The sequence below is a fragment of the Drosophila obscura genome, unplaced genomic scaffold, assembly GCF_018151105.1.
Source record: "Drosophila obscura isolate BZ-5 IFL unplaced genomic scaffold, ASM1815110v1 contig_179, whole genome shotgun sequence".
Lineage (NCBI taxonomy): Eukaryota > Metazoa > Arthropoda > Insecta > Diptera > Drosophilidae > Drosophila > Drosophila obscura.
Genome location: NW_024542766.1, coordinates 5,585,001 through 5,605,563, shown reverse-complemented (window position 1 = coordinate 5,605,563; position 20,563 = coordinate 5,585,001). Strand labels below are relative to the sequence as shown.

General features: G+C 42.3%; 2 protein-coding genes across 2 annotated transcripts in view; both read right to left on the bottom strand.

The window, feature by feature from the left end:
* Positions 1-20,563, bottom strand: part of LOC111082876 (neurotrimin) — a 48,937-nt gene that overhangs the window by 19,110 nt on the left and 9,264 nt on the right. Inside the window, exon 2 of the mRNA XM_022379109.2 lies at positions 826-932. Coding sequence (XP_022234801.1) covers positions 826-932 — 107 coding nt within the window. The remainder of the gene's footprint in view (positions 1-825; positions 933-20,563) is intronic.
* On the bottom strand, positions 3,197-4,617 carry LOC111082880. The gene has a single exon (XM_022379114.2). It carries the CDS (start codon positions 4,533-4,535, stop codon positions 3,279-3,281), a length of 1,257 nt encoding a protein of 418 aa, XP_022234806.2. The 5' UTR covers positions 4,536-4,617; the 3' UTR covers positions 3,197-3,278.

Sequence of the window (20,563 nt, the reverse complement as noted above, 5' to 3'; positions counted from 1 at the left end):
TCCTTCTGTCCTGCATCACTTGCAAATGCCCCTGGAGCCGACTCAAGTTTGTGGAAATGCGTGTATATTTGTGCAGCATAGGCATAAACCAACTACAGGCAGCACACTCATACAAAAAGGCAGTGAAAACTCTTTTTATTAAACCAAAGTACACATCTGAAGTGTGCAGAAACAAATCTCAAAACTATGCACAAAATGCTTAAAAAACTCAAAAATATTTAACCGGTAATAATATAACCCAATAATATAAATAATTATACTACGCGTAAATAATTAATAAAAAATAAATATTCCATGAATATTAAAATAAAATATAAAATATAAAAATAAAATATATATAGAAATAGTACTTAGAACCCAAAATATATGTATGTACAAAACTATCTAAATTTTACTTTTACACATTTATTGCTAATTTTATATTTATCATAATATATTTTTTTCTTTTTAGTTTATTCCATCCTAATCTTATAACCAAATAATATAAATAATTATACCACGCAAATAATATTAATACAAAATAAATATTCCATGAATATTATATTAATATAAATATATATCTAGAAATAGTATTTGAAACCTAAAATATATGTACAAAACTATCTAAATATTTCTTTTACATTTTCATTGCTAATTTTATATTTATCACAAAATATTTTTTTCTTTTTAGTTCATTCCATCCTAATTTTACTGTAAGTATTTTCCATATCCAATAAGTTGTATATTTTGCTGCCAGAACCAATAAATTTTGGGCCCCCCCATTCCAGAGTTGTGAGGCAGAGTTTAATTATGATTTTCGTAATAAATACACAAGTGACTACTCACCTTGTAGGAGCCCAGATTCTTGACCGAACAGGCCAATTTGACATTACGCCCCGCGGGTACAGTGATGTTCTCAATGACATCTGTGAATTCGGGATCTTCGCTGATGACTGCAACGATAAACAGAGAGGGTGGGGAGGGGATGAGTGTGTGTCGGGATTAGTAAAAGTAATTAAGGCAGTCACTCAATTAGTTCTGCTTCCCCGCCCATGGGTTTTTCTTTCTGTTTTTCCACCCACTATAAATAGAAATAAATGGAAATGTTTCCATTGAGTGTCTGTGGATTTTTATAGTTCTAATTTTGGGTATAAAGATTTATGGGAATACTTAAAAATTAAGAGCAATAAAGGGAAGCCCTCCCATTTTTCGGCCGACGTTTTGACAGCACGAAAAACTGTCAATAAAGACTTTTGAGTGGCATTCTCATATCTGCATTAAATCCAAGGGGAATACAAGGTTAAATTCGATTTGGACATTAAATGTTTTGAGTCTCTGATACGAACCAAAGGTCTGCCAAAGGCAAAGCCATAAATCATAATTAAATTTTATGCCTTACGCCTTTTTTGAGCCTTTTCTTTTTTGGAGCAGGGGCTCAGTTGGCGGTACCGGAGTATACCCATTCGAGAGATCCAGTATCCCAGGTCCGGTTTGGCATTCGGTTTAGCCTAGTGTGAAATTGCATTTCGTTGCATTGTTGTTGCCTTTGGTGTTGCTGCCGTTGCTGCTGCTGCTGCTTTTGTATCGTTTGTAAACGTTGGCCGCCTCTTATATTGCCTTTTGTTTCGAGAATGAGCGCCACTCAGGCCCCATCCGGGACCCACTGGTGTTGCTGTTGCCGGTACTGTTGCTGTTTGGTGCATTAAAGGTGATAAATGTTGTGCAAACGGTTGGCAGCTTGGCAGCTCTACTCTCCGGTGCTATTGGAATTGTGCGGGGGCGCATAGCAGGCGGGATTCGTGGGACACACAGGTCGCTTTTGTATTGCCCTCAATATATTTTTGTGGGTGTGTGTTTGCATTGGAATAGCGTGGGGTAAGCGCCTGAACGCTGCTTTAAAGTGCCGATTAAACAGATCAATTCTATAAGTTGGGTTTTGTGTCATTATTATACTTTTAATGCTAGCTAACTTATTGCTTAAAAATATTTCACCAGACACACCAAATATCATACATTTTTTTTTATATTAAGTTACTTTTAGCCGTGTTGATTAGTTGAACGATTTATTTGGCCTCCACGTCTGACACGTCTGGCGGGCTAACGCCACCTATTATATCATACATTTTCGTCAACACATTTATTTCTAGTTAAAGCAAAGAAATTATCAACAAATTTCTGGCCCAACGAATGCTTTTTATTCAACCAAAAAATTGTAAAGCTTCCTGTCTGTGTGTCTTATGTCTGAACATTAAATTCTCATCGTTAATTACATTTACTAATTCCCTTTGTTGCCACATATTTCCCTTACTTTAAATACGCAAAACGTTTTGCAGACATTTGCAATAGAATTTCTGTGGCGCCATTTATTCTCTTATGACACTTGTGACACATCCAAAATCCGAAATCACAAATTTGAAATCATTTTGTTGAGTCAATACACGGAATGAAATGTCAGACAGGCAAGAGCGAGAGCGAGAGCCCGGACTGGGCTGTCCTGGGCTGTCCTGAGCTGGCCTGGGCTGGGCTGGGCTGGGCTGGGCTGGAGGCATGTAAAAGCCATGGGCTGTCAGCTGCACATTGTTGGTAGCATCATTATGGGTTTTTGGTTTTTGGTATCGTTATCCTTGTTGGCTCGTTTCTCGCTTGATGTTGCTGTCCTGTCCAGTCCCGGATGCTGCTGCTGCTCCGTGATGCAACGGCAACTCATTTAAGTTCTAATCACCTGCAACGACGACAATTAATTAGCTGGCTTTGGCCAACGACAGTGGCAGCAGCAGTCATTAGTTTGGCAGTATTCCCCACCCCCCAACTCACTCGAAGAGGGGTCCATTCAGGGCAGAGCAGGACTTGGATTCCATGGGATAGATAAACAACAAACACTAGTTGTAGCAACAACGGGGCAATGGGGCATCAGCATAATGCGGCAAAGGAAGCCTCAGAACCTCAGCACAAAGTGCATGCACGAGAGGATGGGGAGGAGGAGGCCATTTAAACGACATCCGATGCGACAGATGCCAAGAGAGATGCCAACTCCCCAACGGATATTAAAAGCTGCCAGATGCAACAACGAATTGCAAAATATAATTAAGTTGTGGAACGAAGAAACATCCTAGCCGCAGCAGCTGCAGCATCAGAGAGACATCTTATGGCATCAAAGAGCGCTTTGATACTTCAATCCCTGTTGCTTGAACGTCTGAAACGTTTTTCCCCCAGATTGTTTTCGTTAGAATACTTTTTTATTTAGAGCTAGATAATCTTGCTGGTTTTTTGGTCTTATCCTAACTAAACCTAGAGCAGTACTAGAGCAACTCCTGGCACTTGGCCTTGATCATGTTGAAGGTAACACTGCCCACATTCTGTGCCGCATTGGACAGCAGCTCAAATATGTGACGATTCCGCTGTCCCTGCTCCACAGTGCGCTCGTGCAGCTGTCGCAGGGCCGCCGCATAGGCCTCGTACTTGGCCTCACTCTCCGTGTCCAGCTTGAAGATCTCGTACAGCTGCTGCAGATCGTACAACTGGCGCAAGGTATCGTCATACAGCAGACTGGGCGTCTGGGGCAGCAGCAGTGACCACTGCGCGTGCACCTGCTCCAAGAATTCAAAATTGCTAAACAAAAAGATGACAAACAAATCGAGACCCTTGGCTTTCAGTTGCTCCAGCAGTTTCTCCGTCAGATGCTGCTCGGCACTGGGTGTGTCCCTTAGCTGCTCGTAGTCTGTCGTGAGGTGACGCTCCAGATAGCCATAAACCTTCTGACGCTTCTCGAAGAAGTCCTGGGTGGCCAGCATTCCGTCCAGCTGCTGCAGCATGTTGTCCAGCTTGGGGGTGCTGTCCGCCAGATCCGCGTGCTCGCACTCGATAATGTCCTGCAGTAGTCCGCGCAGTATCAGCAGATAGTTGTCGATTATTTCAGCGCCCGAGAGCTTCACTCGCTCGTAGAGCTGCTGCCCAAACTGATTGAGATCTATGCTGGTGGTGTTTCCCTCACCGCGCGTGAGGTTCAGCTGCTCCAGGGCCGCGCCCACCGTCTGATCATTGATCCGCTGATGCTTCGGCTCGGGAACTCGGGGACGATCGAACTGCTGGCACAGACGATGCAGACGCAGCTGTCGTATCTCCTGGGCGCTGGACTCCCTGGCTGCCCTGAGCTGCGATTTCAGTCGATTGAGAAACACTAGATTCCGCAGGACAGAGATGTGCTCCAGATTCGTGTCCGGATGGTGATGGGCATCTATTAGCTGCTTGATGAGCGTCACTTTCGGTTGCAGCTTTGTGCTGGCTCTCGCCGCACTCAGATCCGCCGTGTAGTTGATGTAACGTGAATTCCCCTCTAGCTGGGTTAGAAAATCATTGAGACTCATTGCCGCACGCTGTTCGGCCTGGTCGGCCAGTCCACGCAGAAAGTCCAGCTGAAAGTCCTTGGCATTAAGTGGCAAAAGTGGATCCACAGCAGCCACCACCCACGCGAGGCACACACACAGAATCAACGACGACCACTTGAACATCTTCTCAATAGGGCTTGGGCGGTCCAACTGATTGAGGCATCTGCTCATCGTAGCAGCAATCTCTCAGTCTCTTAGTCGCAAGTGTAAACATCGAATCGAACCGACTGATTAGCACATGAAGACACCCGGGAAGGGGGACGAGACACAGCGGCTTTGTCCGGGGTCAGTCGATGAGGCACGGGTTGGGTTGGCTGCTTGATATGCTGACAGCTGATGAATGAACGAAGCTGCAAACCGAACGAGGCTGAGCCCCGTTGCTACTCTGTTGCTCTTATCGCACTGGACTGTGCACCGAGAGAAATGTTGTGGCAGGCCCTGACCACAGCAGCTGTGGTTAGCCCCACAAGCCAGAACCAATTTAAGTTAGGGCCCATGACAAGGGCAGGTACTGCAAAAAAAAAAATAAACGAGGTAAAGCCAACTAGTAGTGGAAGAAAAGAACGGGGAAATGTTGAATGTTCTAATTAATTCCCAGAACTAAGCAGCCAGTAAAAGGCTTTTCTTTAGCATTCTCTGTTATTTTTTTAGAATTTATAAGCTGACCAACACTGCCTTGTTCTAGTATTGTTAATGCACATTTAATGCTTATGGCAGCACTGGCTGATTGGTAGCACTGGCTGATTGGTAGCACTTTCCAATTGGCAATACTTATCTCCTGCTTATCTACCATATTTGATTGCATATTTTAAATTATTTTTAAACCATCCACCAAACCAAAGTACCCTTTCAACGCTCAATAGAGTATAACAAGTTTTTGCTGTAAATAGTCATAGAAATGTATGTGTGTTTGTGTGTGTGTTTGTGAGTGCACGTGAGTGCAAAAGTCAAAAGCCGCTGCTCTTCCTTCCGTTGCCCATCTACGTGTGGCAATTGTGTTGACCAAGCTCTGGAGTCCTATACTAGTCCTATGTGTATCTGCCTCTCTGCCTCCTCACACAAGTTAAATAAAAGTTGCAGACGCTTTCCATTCATTGACAAAACTTCAACGGCATCCTAATTGTACTGTGGCGTGACTCCGCTTGTGGGATCTGTACTGTGGAATGGGAATGGGGAATGGGGGATTGGGTATGGGATACCTGGGCACACGACAGCCAAGAGCCGAGAGAGGGAGAGCTGTGTGGCACTTTTTTTTGGCCACAGCTTGATTGAAATTTGTCAGGTTGATTGAACTCTTTGCCTGGCCTTTGCCAACATTCGAGCTTTAGTTTCGATTTCTTTTGCTCTTCTCTCTTTTTTTTTGTTGCTGGCAACCTTGTTCATTAGCTTTAAATATTTGATCAAAGCGACTAATGGCCGTGGAGTGGTTGGTTGCTGGTGACCCACACACACACACACACACAATCCCGTAAATTGAAACTTGGCTGCTGTAGCCGCAACTTCATGATTGCCAAACACCTATACCTCGCAAGACAGCAGCGGGCCCCAAAAGCCCAGCAGGCCACAACAAAACTCGGTTTACGGCTTGGCAGAAAGCGTAAAAAGTGGAGGAAATACGAGAGCAGAGCAGAGCAGAGCAGCAGCAACGTACAAGTTTTTAGCCAGGAACAAGCAAAGCAAAGAATAGAAGTGGAAGTTTTCCAGCAATTGCACAATTGGCATGCGCCACGCATTCGCCTGAATGGCGGCCGGCATTTTTGATACCAAACATTGCCCCCAAGGTTAAGGCATTCTATCCTAAGGGATTCAAAGGAGGGAAAATTTTAAAAATGTCTTAGATATTTATGGTTTAATTTCTAGAAAAAGTTAAACAGCAGTTGAAATGTCAGAGAAGTTATGGAAAATGTACATGTCCATCAGGTTTTAACCAATACTTATCAGTGTTGGACAGCGTGTTAATTTAATTATCATTTAGCTAAAAAGGAAAGGTGAAACTTGCATTAAATTGATAAATTAAGAAAGTGAAAATAATAATGTATAAATAAAATCCAAATCCCTCTATAAAGGGTATTTATAGCTTTTTGCTGGCTCGCTCATGCTGCAGCAGCGTTGCCACTTTATTTGAAAACCCAAACCAGTGTTAGAAAGCGAGTAAATTCAGCTTAGAAATTCAATAAACAGCAACCAGTATGAGACAATCGAAGGGTAAAGTGGCAATAAATTGATCAATTGAGCCACTAAAACTAATTCTATTTATAATACCCCTTTTTGTAGGGGCATCTATAACTCTTTGCCGCTTTACTCCAGTCGTGCAGGCAGCATTATACTGCTATTTCTGCTATTTCTCTGTGTTGTGCCTTTGAGGGAAAACTTTGCCACTTTTTTATCCATCGTCGCCATCCATTTTTTTTTTTGTTTTTACCTTCTTTTTGTGCCTTTTGTTAACAAAGCCGAAACAAAACTTTGCCACGCTTTGCCAGGATGTCTATAAAGGCGACGACGACTGGAGCCAGGAGCCGGGAGCCAAGAGGAGAACCAGCAGCAAGTAGCTACCCTGGTCAGGGGCGTGAAAAGCGCTAAAAGCGTTTAAATGAATTTAAAAGAGTTAAACTTTTGTTTTATTTTTGGAACAATTTTTTTGTTGTATTTTTTTCCCTTGGATTTTTCCGTTGGATTTTTTTTGTTTTCTTTTTGGCTGGAAACATTTCAGCTTTTGTGCGTTTCACAATTGTTTTCTCATACTGTGATTTGGCTTAAAGTTGTAAACTTTGTCGCTTCCCCTAAAGCGGACTTTCAAATCTCCTCCATCTCCGCTGTGGGGAAGAGAGAGAGCTTGCTATGAGATAGGGTAATTTGGATGCAAATGATGAGCCAACTAACCAGTGGCAAGGCAAGGCAAAGCGAAAGCTACAGCCACAGCCCCCCAAAAGCCAACGCCGAACCTAATTGATATGCTTAGAAAGAACAACAGTCGAGCGAGCGACGACAGTTCACTGAAATGTGAGACTGGGCAAAAGTTTGCCATGGAAAACAAAACTATCTGCCCGCCCCCATCCCGCTATAACACTGCGCCAACTCCCAACAAACTACAATTTTCCCCCTTTCATCTCTTGCGCTGTGTCTCCTTCTCCCACTCTGTGTCTCCTTTTCCCACTTTCTGTCTCTGTTTGTGGCTGTCACAGTCAATTGGCCCCAACAGCTATACGCTTCACAAACTGAAACGAATGCTTCTACTTTGGGTCACTACTGCAATATATGTATATAAAAACTCCCAGTTGAAAATTGAAGAAACAGCCAAAAGAGGCAACAAATTTTTATACATTAAGAAGCGAAATTGTTGGAGTTAGGAGAAGAGAAAAAATCTCAATCTGGAGTGAAGTTTATAAATGTATGTATGCACATACATAAGCAGGGATCATTGTACTTGGTTTTTCTCCCAATAATCCATTCTAAAAGCCTTCCCTGCTGCCAGTCTTGGGGATTTCTTTGTGATCTTTCTCTCATCCTAAAAAAATAATCTTCGCATAGTCCCAGATTTCCCATAAAACAATGCATAACCATAATGGTAAACCGATCTGCTTCAGATTTTATTCTATTAGAAATTAGCAATCAAAACCTACAACCCCCTGGCCCACAGGGGGCACATATTCCAGTCCGATCTTACTTTGCTCTCTAGCATATCTCACCCTACTCCAACTCCCATTTGCTAGCTCTATCATTCTTTATATATTTATGTTCCCCCCTAATCCACTCTCCCTCTACTCGCACTCTCTATCCATCTCATTGTTGATCTACTTATCCGTCTTTTCCTATTTTGCTTCATTGTTATATCAAGTTGGCAGATTAAGTGATGGCTCAAAGGAACGGAACAGGCAGCGAGAGCCAGCGAGTGAACATAAAGCAAATATATATTTTTCAAGTTTACTTTTCAAGCCAAACCAACGCTGATGAAGAGTGCACCTTAAATTGCACCCACCATAAAGAATGCCACAAAAAAGGGACTCTAACGGGTAACTGGTAAGTGCAGCTGCAACTGCAACTGCAACAGAAATTGAAACAGAAACTGAAACAAAACTGTGACGGGGGACTGTGACTGTAACTGTAACTTTAACTGAATGCTGCGCCACACAGTTGACAGTGGGGCAGTGTCGGGAATGTGGGTCAGGGTTTTGTGTGTGGATTGAGGGGGCGAGGGCTGAGATCTCTGGTGTTTATGCATTTAGCGACATGTACGTGGAGGAGTCTCCTCCCTCCACACGCTACAGTTATAGGTAACCGTATCAGGTGCCTCTTTGCCCTTTGGGCTCTCTCTTCTAATGGTCTCCCGTCTCTGGGTCTCGTCTGGCTCTCTATCAGAGTTTTATGGCCGTAAGTCCGTAAGGTTAGCCCCAGCATTTTTTCGACTGTCAACTGTTCCAGCGAGCGGGACTGGATTGGACTGCCAGACAAGTAGCTGAACCTGGGACTACTCCAACTACTCCAAGTGGCGACTGTGGCGGTGTGTGTCGGCGCTGCTAGCGAAGTTCAATCAAGCAAATGTAATGCTGCCCTTGCCCTGGCTGACAATTGCAGGCAAAAGCACAATATACAAAGATTGAAACAAGCATTGACAGTTTCGACTGAGTGAATGAGCGAATGAGTGACATCGGTGTGTGTATGTGTGTGTGTGTGTCTTGTGTGCACCTCATCCTCCTCCTCGTTGCACTGTTGTCACTCTTGTTGTTTATGTACGAGTACGAGTACGAGGCAATTGCATATGCAAAAGGGTTGATGCAAGAGTTCCATGGGGTCCATGGGGTCATCAAAGTTACACATTCTCAGCAGGGAATACTCTTAATCATTCTGTTCTTAGTTTTTTGGAACCATTTTCATTGGTTTGTATATATAAGAACAGTTTTTATTATATGTCTAATACCAAAAACTGAGAAAAAACAATTAAAAACTTTATATTTCTCATAAAACTAATAAATTCATAATTATTTACTTATATTTATATTAAAAATTGTATACATTAATAAATTAAAATCTCTATTTTTGCATATTAAAACTTATATACTTATTATTAATACGAGGTACTTAGATACTTATTCTGATTAATATAATCCTCCATCCTGGCATTTTCTATATTTTTTGTTCGATTTTTTCCCATTCTGAAATATTGAATGCTTAATCGCAGTTCAATCGCTCTCTTTTATTTCCATTTTCATTGATATTTAATTTATTCTGAAGTCTTCTTGGTGTGTCGAGTACAGCAGCAGCATTTTGCAACAGGATTCTGTACACCTCTTACACCAAACTCTTGGCACAACCCTCGCTGTTTGCTTCTGCACAAATAAACATAAAGGTAGGGTAGGATAGGGTAGACGAGTAAGCCCTGTATGTGTAAGTGCCTCCTCCGCCTGGCATGCATGAGTATATGTAAGCAAAAGCAAAGTCAGAAGCTACTCAGGCGGAAATGCGCATAACTGCATCACAGCCACAACACACACACACACATACAGCAGCCATACAGGCAGACACACACACACAGAGAGAGAGAGAGAGAGAGAGACTGCCACACAGATACGAACTCACACAAATGTGGGGGGGAAAACTTTAAGTAGCCGCCACACATTGAAAGCAGGATGGAGATGCGTAACGAGGAATGGCACTGCTCTGCTCTGCCATTGGCCTCCATTGAGGCACTAAGTGCTGCTTTATTAACCAAGAGTCAACAGGAGCAGAACCATCAGAAGCATCAGAAGAAGAGCAGAGAAGCAGAAGCATCAATGGAAGGAGAAGCTATAGAATAAGCAGCAAGGGAAGACGAAGCACCAAGAATAGCATCAAGAGAAGGACCATCAGATGACGCTTCTACTTGGACATTGGCCCCAACAAACAAGCGAGCTAACAGGAGTCGCACAAAATGCAGCTGCTGCTGCCTCAAAGCAGCATCCTCTTAATTATGCACTTTGTGCCGCAGCGCAATACACTCACTCACTCACTCGATTGACCTGTGTGTACTCGATAATAATTACGAGGCCCAAATGGCATTAGAGCCAGAGACCAGTGGACCAGCATTGGCGCTGCGTGCAGCAGGTGCAGCATTGAGTGTGACAATGGGGCATGGGGTGACGGATCTATTCGTTGGAACCTGGGATACAGCTGCTGTATGTGTCCAGGCGAATGCCAGAGGGGACTCTCGCTGCTCGAAGAGCTTGAGAACAGCCATCTAAGACGCGTGCAACAATTGAGACGCATTGGGATCGCTCTGTGGGATGGCAATGCCAGGGAATTATCTGGGGGTATAACTCTTAGAACTCGCGCTGCAACCAACCAACCTAGTAATTGCCAATTTCCGCAATGAAAACATTTGAAGATCTAGATATTAATTAGAAAGTCTACTCATTAGGCGACACGGCACAAGTTTTGGGAGCCAACAGGAAGCCGCGAATTGTGGCAACTTGGGGCTGGCAGGGCTGTAAGAAAGGTGGCAAAATGCAACACCTAAACACTCTTCACCTGCTTCCACTTGGTGGCACTTGCAACCCCGAAAACACCCATGGTCTGTGCCTGTAAAAACTTCAAAAGCCGTGAAGTACTTGCTACGCGAATCGTAAAATTTAATGACTGGCGCGTGTATGGCATTCAAGTATTTGTTTACACACCCCAAAGGAGAAACCAAGCACGGCAGATTTCTGTGTCTTACATTTCGAAGGGCAGTCCGTCCGTCTATAATTAATAGAAACAGAACTCCCTTACAGGCAGGGCAGGCAGCAAGCACTTTGGTTAAGTAAACTCTTCCGATGCTTAGGCTTGTAAATAATTCTGCATATTAATGACACGACAGAATGAATCGAAGCGGAGAGACGCAGATAGAGGCGGAGTGGCATACACGTGAGAGAGAGAGCGAGTTATGCTTCGATAAATTTAAATCAATTTTTGGCAGTACTAAAAATGACAAAGGTAAAGAGTATCAGCAGAGTATCACACAAGTATCATCCGACTGTCTTTAGAGTATCATTAGAGTACCATCAGAGTATCATCCGGGTATCATCAGAGTATCTAACAGAGTATCAACAGAATATCGAAAGAGTATCAAAAGAGTATCAAAAGTGTATCAGCAGGGTATCATCAGAGTATCATCAAAGTATCAGCAAAGTATCAGCAGAGTATCATCAGACTATCTTCAGAGTATAATCAGAGTATCAAAAGAGTAACAGCAAAGTATCAAAAGAGTATCAGCAGAGTATCATAAAAGTATCAGCAGAGTATCATTAGAGTATCATCCTCTGATGATATCAGAATATCTGAAGAGTATCACTAGAGTATCATCAGAGTATCAAATGAGTATCAGCAGAGTATCATCAGAGTACTAAAAATGCCTTAATCCCATTTGCAGAAGTTTTTACACAGAATTGCCCATCATCCATGCACGTATCATCATCCTCAACTATTATCGTGTGCATACGGAATGGGCAAAGGCCATAGACCATAGACATTTTTAATTAAATTCAACTTGAAAACTCGTATCAATCAAAATTTAGGCAAATGATTTTCGTTTTTCGGTTCGAGGATGTAAGTAAGGTTCGTTCGATTCCCCTCAATACCCAAATGACCTCCAAAGGCCAATCAATAGAAATAAACTTTGAACTTTCCTCCCATCGAACTGTATCTATGGCTTTGATGTGTGTGTGTGTGTGTGTGTGTGTGTGTTTGTGTTTCTGTGTTTGTGGGAAGCAACAAAAGCAAACAAACTGCTGAGCAAAACTACTAGCATAGAGCAGAGAGGAAAACTTGTAGGAAAATCCAAACTAAAAATGGCAAATGGAATCAAATCAAATAAAGTGAAATAAAAGTTGGGAATAAAATGTGATTATATATTTCGGTGCCGGTGCCGGTGCCGCCTCTTCCCTCTGTTTCATTCGCCTTGAACGTGCCCCAAAAACGTAAACTGTCGATGAAATCTCAGACCCTTGGTGGTTGGTTGCATTCAATGGCTGATGCTGCTGCTGATGCTGCTGCAAAACACAATGGCGGATGGCTAGGCGAGGATATGTGAGAAGTGGAAAATTCATTTTCACCCCAAAAAACGGCAAAAATAGAACGGACACGGCAAACAGGCCAAAGAAAGGCACAGAGAGAGAAAATAAGAGAACATAACAGCAGCAGCAGCAGCGGCAGCGGCAGCGCATATGAACAGGAAAAAATAGCGATAACTCAAATTGAATGCCAATAAAGTAACATATGCGACCCCTCCCTGGAGCTGGATGCTGGGAACTGTTAGATGCTTCTCAGATCTGGATCTGGACACTTGAGTGCGTTACGTTGCCTTCAACACTAACAAGGCCCTGGCCCGGAAACGAATTCGAATCGAAATGCCAAGAGCAAAACTAACGAGCTTCTCCGTTCCCCCTATTTAGCTGCGAGGCTCCCCCTCTCACTCTCACCAACCAAATAAAAAAAAAAAAAAACGTAATGCCTGTCTGAAATAATACGGAATGGGAGAGGGGCCTGCCTGCCTGCCTGCCAGCCCCCTAAGAAAGCGGGTGGGGGGGGGCTGAAAGGGGTGGGAATATGTTCAAAAAAAAAAAAAAAAAGGCCAAAAAATGGCAGTCTTTTGAAAATTGTGGGGCCGTGGTTGCTGATCGAAGCTAACCCAGCCAACTTAAACAAATGTTTGGTACTGCGTGGGGTGGTGCAAACAAAGTGCATCATGCTTTATTTGAAACATGATAAACCATTCTCTATGGCGTGCAACATGGGCCTGCCCACCAGCAACCGCTTGTTGGCACGCCATAGCCCCCTTCTAAGCGGAAAAAAAGTGACCCTTACAACAGATAAAGAAACCATGCCATGATTTTTTGGAGTAAAAGCCCATTTTGAAAAAGATTGTGAAACATGCTGCCCAGGGTTACTGAAATGACAGGCAGCCAGCCCTAAAAAGAATACCTTAAGTTTGCGAAGGACATCGATATATATGTTCGGCTGTGTGACGACAACGCAGCAACAGGTAAGGCAATGGGGCGGGCAAACCGCGAATATGAAGTGAACTGCTTATAGGAGGAGGTTCTATATGTTAGAGCGCTTTTTGTCGTAATAATGGTTGATGGCACTGCGAACTGTCAAACTAATGGCATTGGTTGAAAGTTTATTATTGCTGCACCATTGGAATTGCAAAGGACCTATCAGGTCAGTATGCACACTGGTATACTTATGCAAAGGCCATAAATTTTTTTATAAAAAAAAAAAAAAAAAAAAAAGGTGTCAGCATTGGGGGGGGGGGGGCAGGGGACCAGGGGGGGGGGGGGGGGGTTTTGGGTGGCCCGACGGGGCCGGTACGCCCGAAGAGGGGCACAGAAAGGTGCGATTCAAAAGTTTCACAAAACTAAATAAAAGCTACCAAGAATATAATTCGCAGTAAAAGAAACCCAAATCATTAAATATTGGTTTGCAATAAAAAAAAGGAAGTAATTGGGACATCCCCATGACGTCGGTGAATTTTAATTATTTTTTTAACTCGTATTAGCTACGGAAATGTGGGAATTGTTTTGGGCTCAAAATTCAAAATTATTGATTTTAGGATATCTCATAATTAAAATAAATATCAGTTAAATATATATTTCAAATAAATATATTTCATATTTAAAATACATTTTTTTTGTTTATTTAAATTTAATATTTTCAACTTTATTAAACACACACATTTTAATACATTTATATTTAAAGTGAATTTTAATTAATTTTAACATTTTTTTATATTATAACAAAAATATCAATTTAAACGTGAGTGTTTCTTTTTACTATGTAATTTCGGATTTTTAAAAATCAATTAAATGTAGATTCTTCTGCTTATTTTCTGCCTGCTTGACTTTTCGAACTTTTCGAACGGCTCTCGCCCAAACATTGCCACTGCATTGAAATATATGTAGTTCCCCTTGCTGGACCTGCTTCTCCATCTCTCTTTAAGTCGATCTGTCTGTTTGGCTGTTTGTCTGTCTGTATGTCTTTCTCTATGCTGTGTGTTTTGGTCCTTTGTTATTTTTGCATACATCATTTTGAAACCATTTTTCGGGCTGTATTTTTCTTGCTCCATCATCCGATGGCTTCAAGACCACGACCTGATCCTGGGGTCGCTCTTTCATGGCTTTGAAATTGCTGTTGGCAAAAACGGCATTCCTATTAACACTCTCGGCCATTTTACACAAAGGGCATTATCATAAGCTTTTTTGCATATCGATGGCTGTAATATATCTATGGAATATCTATGGAATATCTATGAAATGTATACAAAATGTGAGTGTGAGTGTCGTTTTATTTTCTCATGACATTTCTCATGTATTTTTCCAGCATTTCAGTTCTGTTTGACTATTTCATTTATTTTGTTTATGCAGCAACTATTGAGGGGGCCACCTGAGGGCGTTTTTCCCCAACAATAATGTTTGGTTTTCTCTGTGTATTTCTTTCTACAATTTCCTATGCACTTTTTTTGTAATCAAATATTTTCTCACTACCACAGCACACTTCTCTAGCCCGCCCTCTCCGCACTCTCTCTTTGCATAAATCAAATTCTCGTATTTTCTGCTGAGAAATACTTTTTGGCATAAACATGCAAAAATTGATACAATAATAGATGACTAAAAGTCTTTGGTTTTTTAAATAATTCATTCTCGGAAATGTGTAATTCAAATTGGCTCTGCTTTTTCGAGCATTAAATGCTTGATAAACGTTTTGTGAATTTAACAATTTTCATGGCAAAGGAGTTCTCCTAGACAGAACTTCACTCAGGCTCTCACTTCCAGCATCAACAATCGCTCTCACTCACAATCGTTCTCAAGGCTTAGTCAGTTGGTGGCATGCAACAGAACTATTTAATTGGAACAGAAGTTTGGATACCCTGAAGTTCTATGATATTGATGGCAAATATATGATATAAAGATCTGATTTTAATGATTTGTTGTAGACTTATATTTGAATCATTAAAAGCTAACATTTCCTTGTAAAATTTTATCCTAGTAAATCTTCCAAAACTAGGGACTTCTTCTTCTCATAAAAAGAATCACAAATGCAAACGTACTTAGTAGCTTTACGTGCAATATTTACACCATAATGTGGGCCAAAAAGCATCGCGGATAGCCGACCGAGGGGCTCTACTGCATCACGCGCAACTCTGCTAACTGATCTAAATTTTCAAACTATTCTTTGTGATCCTCATTCCTTCCACTCCAGCTTCCAACTCTAGAATCATTATACCCTTCCACCAAGAGCACAACAATATGGGTGCGCCACTCTAATGCTCTGGGGGCAAATGTGGAGGCGTGCCACACTAAATGATGCTGAGTGCACATTACCACAATTCCTGGAGTGTTGCTATTGTTGTTACTGTGGCTGTTGCCACTGTTGCATTTGCCTCTTGGTGGCATAATTTACATGGAAGGCAGGCACTTGAAACAAACCATTGCACAAAGGCCACACACAGCCACTGTGAGCCACAGAGGAGCGCGTAGAGCAGCATGAGATAGTTGTAGAACACAACTGTAAGTTTTGTGCGGCAGGGTATGAATAGGGGTAGTGGTTAGGGAGTACGGGGGGGGGGGGCAGTGCGTGCCTTATGATTAGCGCAATTTAGTGCGGGGTGAGCTTGAAGATGCTCGATGCAAGAAGCGTACGAGTGTGCGAGTGTATACGTAATGCCTAATTAGCGTTAAAGCCAAAAAGTTTCCATAGCAATGGCTAACCGCAGGCAGCACAAACAGTCAGACATACAGACAGACAGGGAGGAACACGGAGCGGGCCACAAACACAAACAGACACAAGGCCAACTCAATGGGGCAACTTCAAGCTGCAAAAATTTGTTTGGCTTTCGGTGCTGTTCTGCTTTATTTTTTGTATCCCAGGCGAAAAGCTGCTGCAGCAGCCTGTGGCAGGTGCAGCCGTCGAGGGGATAGGAGGGGGAGGGAGAGCGGATTGGAGGATGGACGACAACTGTTCGTGGCATGCAAAGCGCGATAATTGACCCGCAAGCAAGCGAGTGAGAGGGAATCTCTATGCCACAAGGTTTGCCTCTGTATTTGTGTGGGTATTGCTGTGTGTGTGTGTGGGTGCATTTGTATGTGTGCCTGTGTTGGCCATGCAACTGTGCAACAACTTTCGCTTTGATAAAGGACCTTGGCGTCGAGTCGAGTCGCAAGTTCTGAGTCCTTTAAGCGGCATCGGGGCGTGCCGCTTCCAGCGCTACAGAGTGCAGAGTGTAGAGTGTAGTACATGGCACACAAACCCACAAAAAAAAAAAAAAAATCAACCAAATCACAAGCATATATTTTTGTGGCACGCAAAGGGCACCCGCATTGCGGCCCCACGACACCCATTTTTTCTTTCCACCCACTTTAAATCATATTTTATTTGCGGATATTTGTTGGGGGTAAATTAAAGAATTTCAGCAACTGAAAAATAGAAAGAAACCACTCAGAAAACCTGAAGATCAATCCCTTTTATGGTGGCTAACGGACTCCAGCAAAATGTTGCAGGAACTGTAGGAAAAACCACATGGAAAACCCTTCAAATTGCTATATTTTAATATATTGATAAATATTCCCAGAAATATTTAGAGTTCTTCTACTTAAATCTACAAACGAGACCCCCAAAATTAAGTTCCCAAAATTGTATGCCACTGAGAGAAAAAAAAACACAAATCCCAAACCGAATCTCAGTAAAACCAAAAACAAAAAAAGAAATATACATATATCTTAAAACAATAAAAAGCGTACAAACAAATAACAGCAGACAAACGCCCAACTCATTCAAGCGAATTAAGCGAAAATAAAGTTCGCTCCCAAAAAAAAAGAAAGAAAGAAAAGAAATAATAAGAAAGAATAAAACCGAAGAAGTTTCCTTTCTTTGCTGCCACCGCCCTACTCCCGTCTCTGCGCCACTGACTGCGTGTGAAATCAAAAGGAAAATCGGACTAGATAAAGCCACAGTGCAGGCCCAGCGGCAAGTCTGGCATGGAAAATGGTACAAGCGAAAAAGGGGAAATGGAAATTGGGGGAAAAGGTTCTCCTCTAAGCGGTCGAGAGTGAAGGGATTTGCTACGAAATTAGCCAAGGCAATTTGCATAAGCAGTAAAACAAAGCAAAAGCTTTGGGGGCCACCCACAAAAGAAGAATGTCCTGCACTAGTCCTCCTGAGCAGCCATAAATGGGCACGAAAAAGGTTGGCAAATAAAACATAAGCTGATTTTCACAGATTTTTTTTGCTAACCTGAAAGGACTCCATGGAAATTGGTTAAGTAAATTTATATTGTTTTCCTGGTTTCCTGTGGGCTCTGTTACAGCGGAATAATCGATTTAGTGAACTAATTAGAAGAGGAGGTGTTTAAGGTACCCAGATACTTTATGTACACAAGGACGATACAATTACCAAAAATATATTCGGTCCTCAGAATCCAAAAACAAAATATAAATACGAAATTTGCAAGTCTTGAAATACTTGAAGTTCCGAAATTTTTGCTCTGCTATAATTATTAAAATGTACTAAAATGGTTCTGTAATATAAATACAGATAGATACATATGTGCTTGAGAGTATTTATTCTTTAACTATTTATAGGTTCGTAAAGTCAAAGACCCATCTCTTTTTTAATTGTGAATACCAGAGCATTTTCATTAATTTGCCAGTGTTCTTCCATGCAAATATTAACCGAATCAATTCCCAAAGTTAATGTATTTACATAAATCAATTAAAAATCGTTTCATTGCCAATATTATTCCAAATTAAATATTATTCTCGGTTGTAACCGCAATCGATACGAGTGTTTGCCTAAAGGGCAACCTTTACATAAATAAGCTTACAATTGTTTCGCCATCATATTTAATTTAATTCATTGATAATGTATCAATGATTAATTCCGAGATCCATGAAATTAACGATACAAAACCGTTTCCCAATTGAAAACCGCAGGGGAAGAGCTAAAAACCTTCTTGTTAACTGACTCTTCCACCGCATCAAAAATCTCTCGCTCGAATCACACATTTCAATTTTGGGAATTGCTTGCAAAACATTTCGAGAACTTTTATTTTATTGTTGTTGGCTTTATTTTATAGAGCCACCATTTTATTAGGCGTAAAAATAACATTTAAATGTTAACACGCCATTTAAACACACAAATTTGCACAGAGAACATTTGCCTACAGTCGACGCCGGGCATCAGGCATTGGGCGGCATGCAAAAAAAAAAGAGAGAACGGAGGAAAACCAGAAAACTGTGTGGCATGCCAACAGGCGCCCGGCATGCGGTTTTTCCGGCTGCTGAGCTGGGCTGGGCTGGCAATGGCAGCCGAGAGGACGACGACGACGGACAGAAACCGGACAGAAAAAAAAAACGACGACAAGAAAATAGGAAAAGGAAAAAAACTTGTCTGAAAATTTATTGACGAAAACAAAGTCAAGTGCTAAGGAAGAGCTCCTCCACCCCTTACACACCCCCACGCAACGACGAGGCAAGCCACAAGCGAAGGACGACTCTCACATCAGATTGCATGCCCATGGATCCATGGGGTCCATCCTTCCATGTGTTTACGAGCTGGCGATAAGCTTAAGGAGCGCCCAACTGCTGGCCAACTCCACATTAAGTATGCCACACGTTGCCCACTGCAATGTCGCCACCGACCACAGCGGCAGGAGGAGCAGCGGCAGATCCAACTATAAATCTATCATGTTTACGCTGAAGCTTGACGAGCTCAGGCCGCAGAGGATGAGCCTGGAATCTGGGGGATTCCCCCATGGTACTGGCAGCAGCAGAAACACCAGCAACACCAGCACCGAAAGACATGTACACTGGGCGCACAATTTGTTTATGCAAGTCGCAAAGTGGTGGGGCAGGGCGGCACGCAGGCAGGCAGGCAGCTTGCTTGAGGGCAAAACGTTGCTTGAATTATGGCTTTGTTTATCCCAAGTCGAACCAGAAGAAGAAGAAAATACTCCGTACAACTGCCATCCATGCTGAAGGGTTCAGAAGTTTTCCGCCAACGCAGACAAAACAAAAGGAAGAGAGAGAGATAGATAGTCGCTCGCCCGAAGGGAAAACTTTGGGAAAACGCACAATGCAATGTCTCCCATGTCCATGTCCACTTGGGGGCGGCTGGAGCACTTGGGCCTTTATCTGTGGCTCCGATGGGAAGGCGACGTGGAGGGGCGTGATGTGTTATGGCATCGTAGCAATTGATTTTATTTGCCTCACTTATTGATATCGTGTGTTATTTTGATTTTATTAGTGGCTATCCGTGCGCCCCCCCTCAGCCGTACTTATTTCAGTCACCAAAAGGGCACAAAACACATTTCATTTTGGTTACCAATTTTCATTTGCAGTTGGTAGCTTTTCTTTATTGAGGTTTTCCTTTTGTGGGTTTCCCCACATGTTCCGGCTGCAAAAAGGCCATTTCCTGGCTGATTTCAGATAATATTCTTTTACTTTTATTGATGGAAATGTTTGAGCAGATTCATAGAACGGGAAATGTTGGAAGGAGTTGCCTCAAATGTTGTCTGATTTACTTCGAGAATTATTTCTTTTTTCTTGCAATTTATGTTGATTTAAATCGCCCAAAAATCATCCCCAATCTGTCCATTAAATTTAATACGCTTTACCCCTTTTTTTGTACGCATAAATATTCATTTATTTACCAAAACCCAGAGACTTTTGTTGACTTTGTATTGAAACTGAATTTGCATTTTTATTCGCCATTCATTTATTTATAAACTTGTTGCTCCTTTGCTGAACTTTTGGGCCGGACCCTCTCCTTGCTTCGACAGCTCACAGGAAACAAAACTCCGAAACAGCTTATTGATTTCGTGGCCTTTTCCGCAAACAGTTTGACACTTTGGTTTTGGCACTTTGACAAGCGGCGCACGGCTGGAAAAAAAGTTGCACCTGAAATATTTATGAAAATGTTTCTGACACGTTTTTAATAAGGTTGGTTCTTCTTCCTTTCTTCCCCAGCCGTCCAAAAAACTTCTGCTTCAGAGTTCACCTTCAGTGGCTGCTGCTGATGCTGCTGCTATATTTGTGGCTCTCTTGCTGTTGCTGGGCCACTGACTGACATTCCCTGGTGCTGGCTGTTTGAATGTTTGGCTGCTGGCTGGGCTGTGTTTGACAATTCGTGTTGTTAATTTAATTAAAATCAGCGGCTGCGGTGGCGAAAAGCATCGCGACAAGGCCAAAACCCCC

What these genes read in the sequence shown, in the direction of transcription:
- LOC111082880 (XM_022379114.2), bottom strand. Translation starts at nt 4,535, where the DNA reads ATGAGCAGATGCCTCAATCAGTTGGACCGCCCAAGCCCTATTGAGAAG.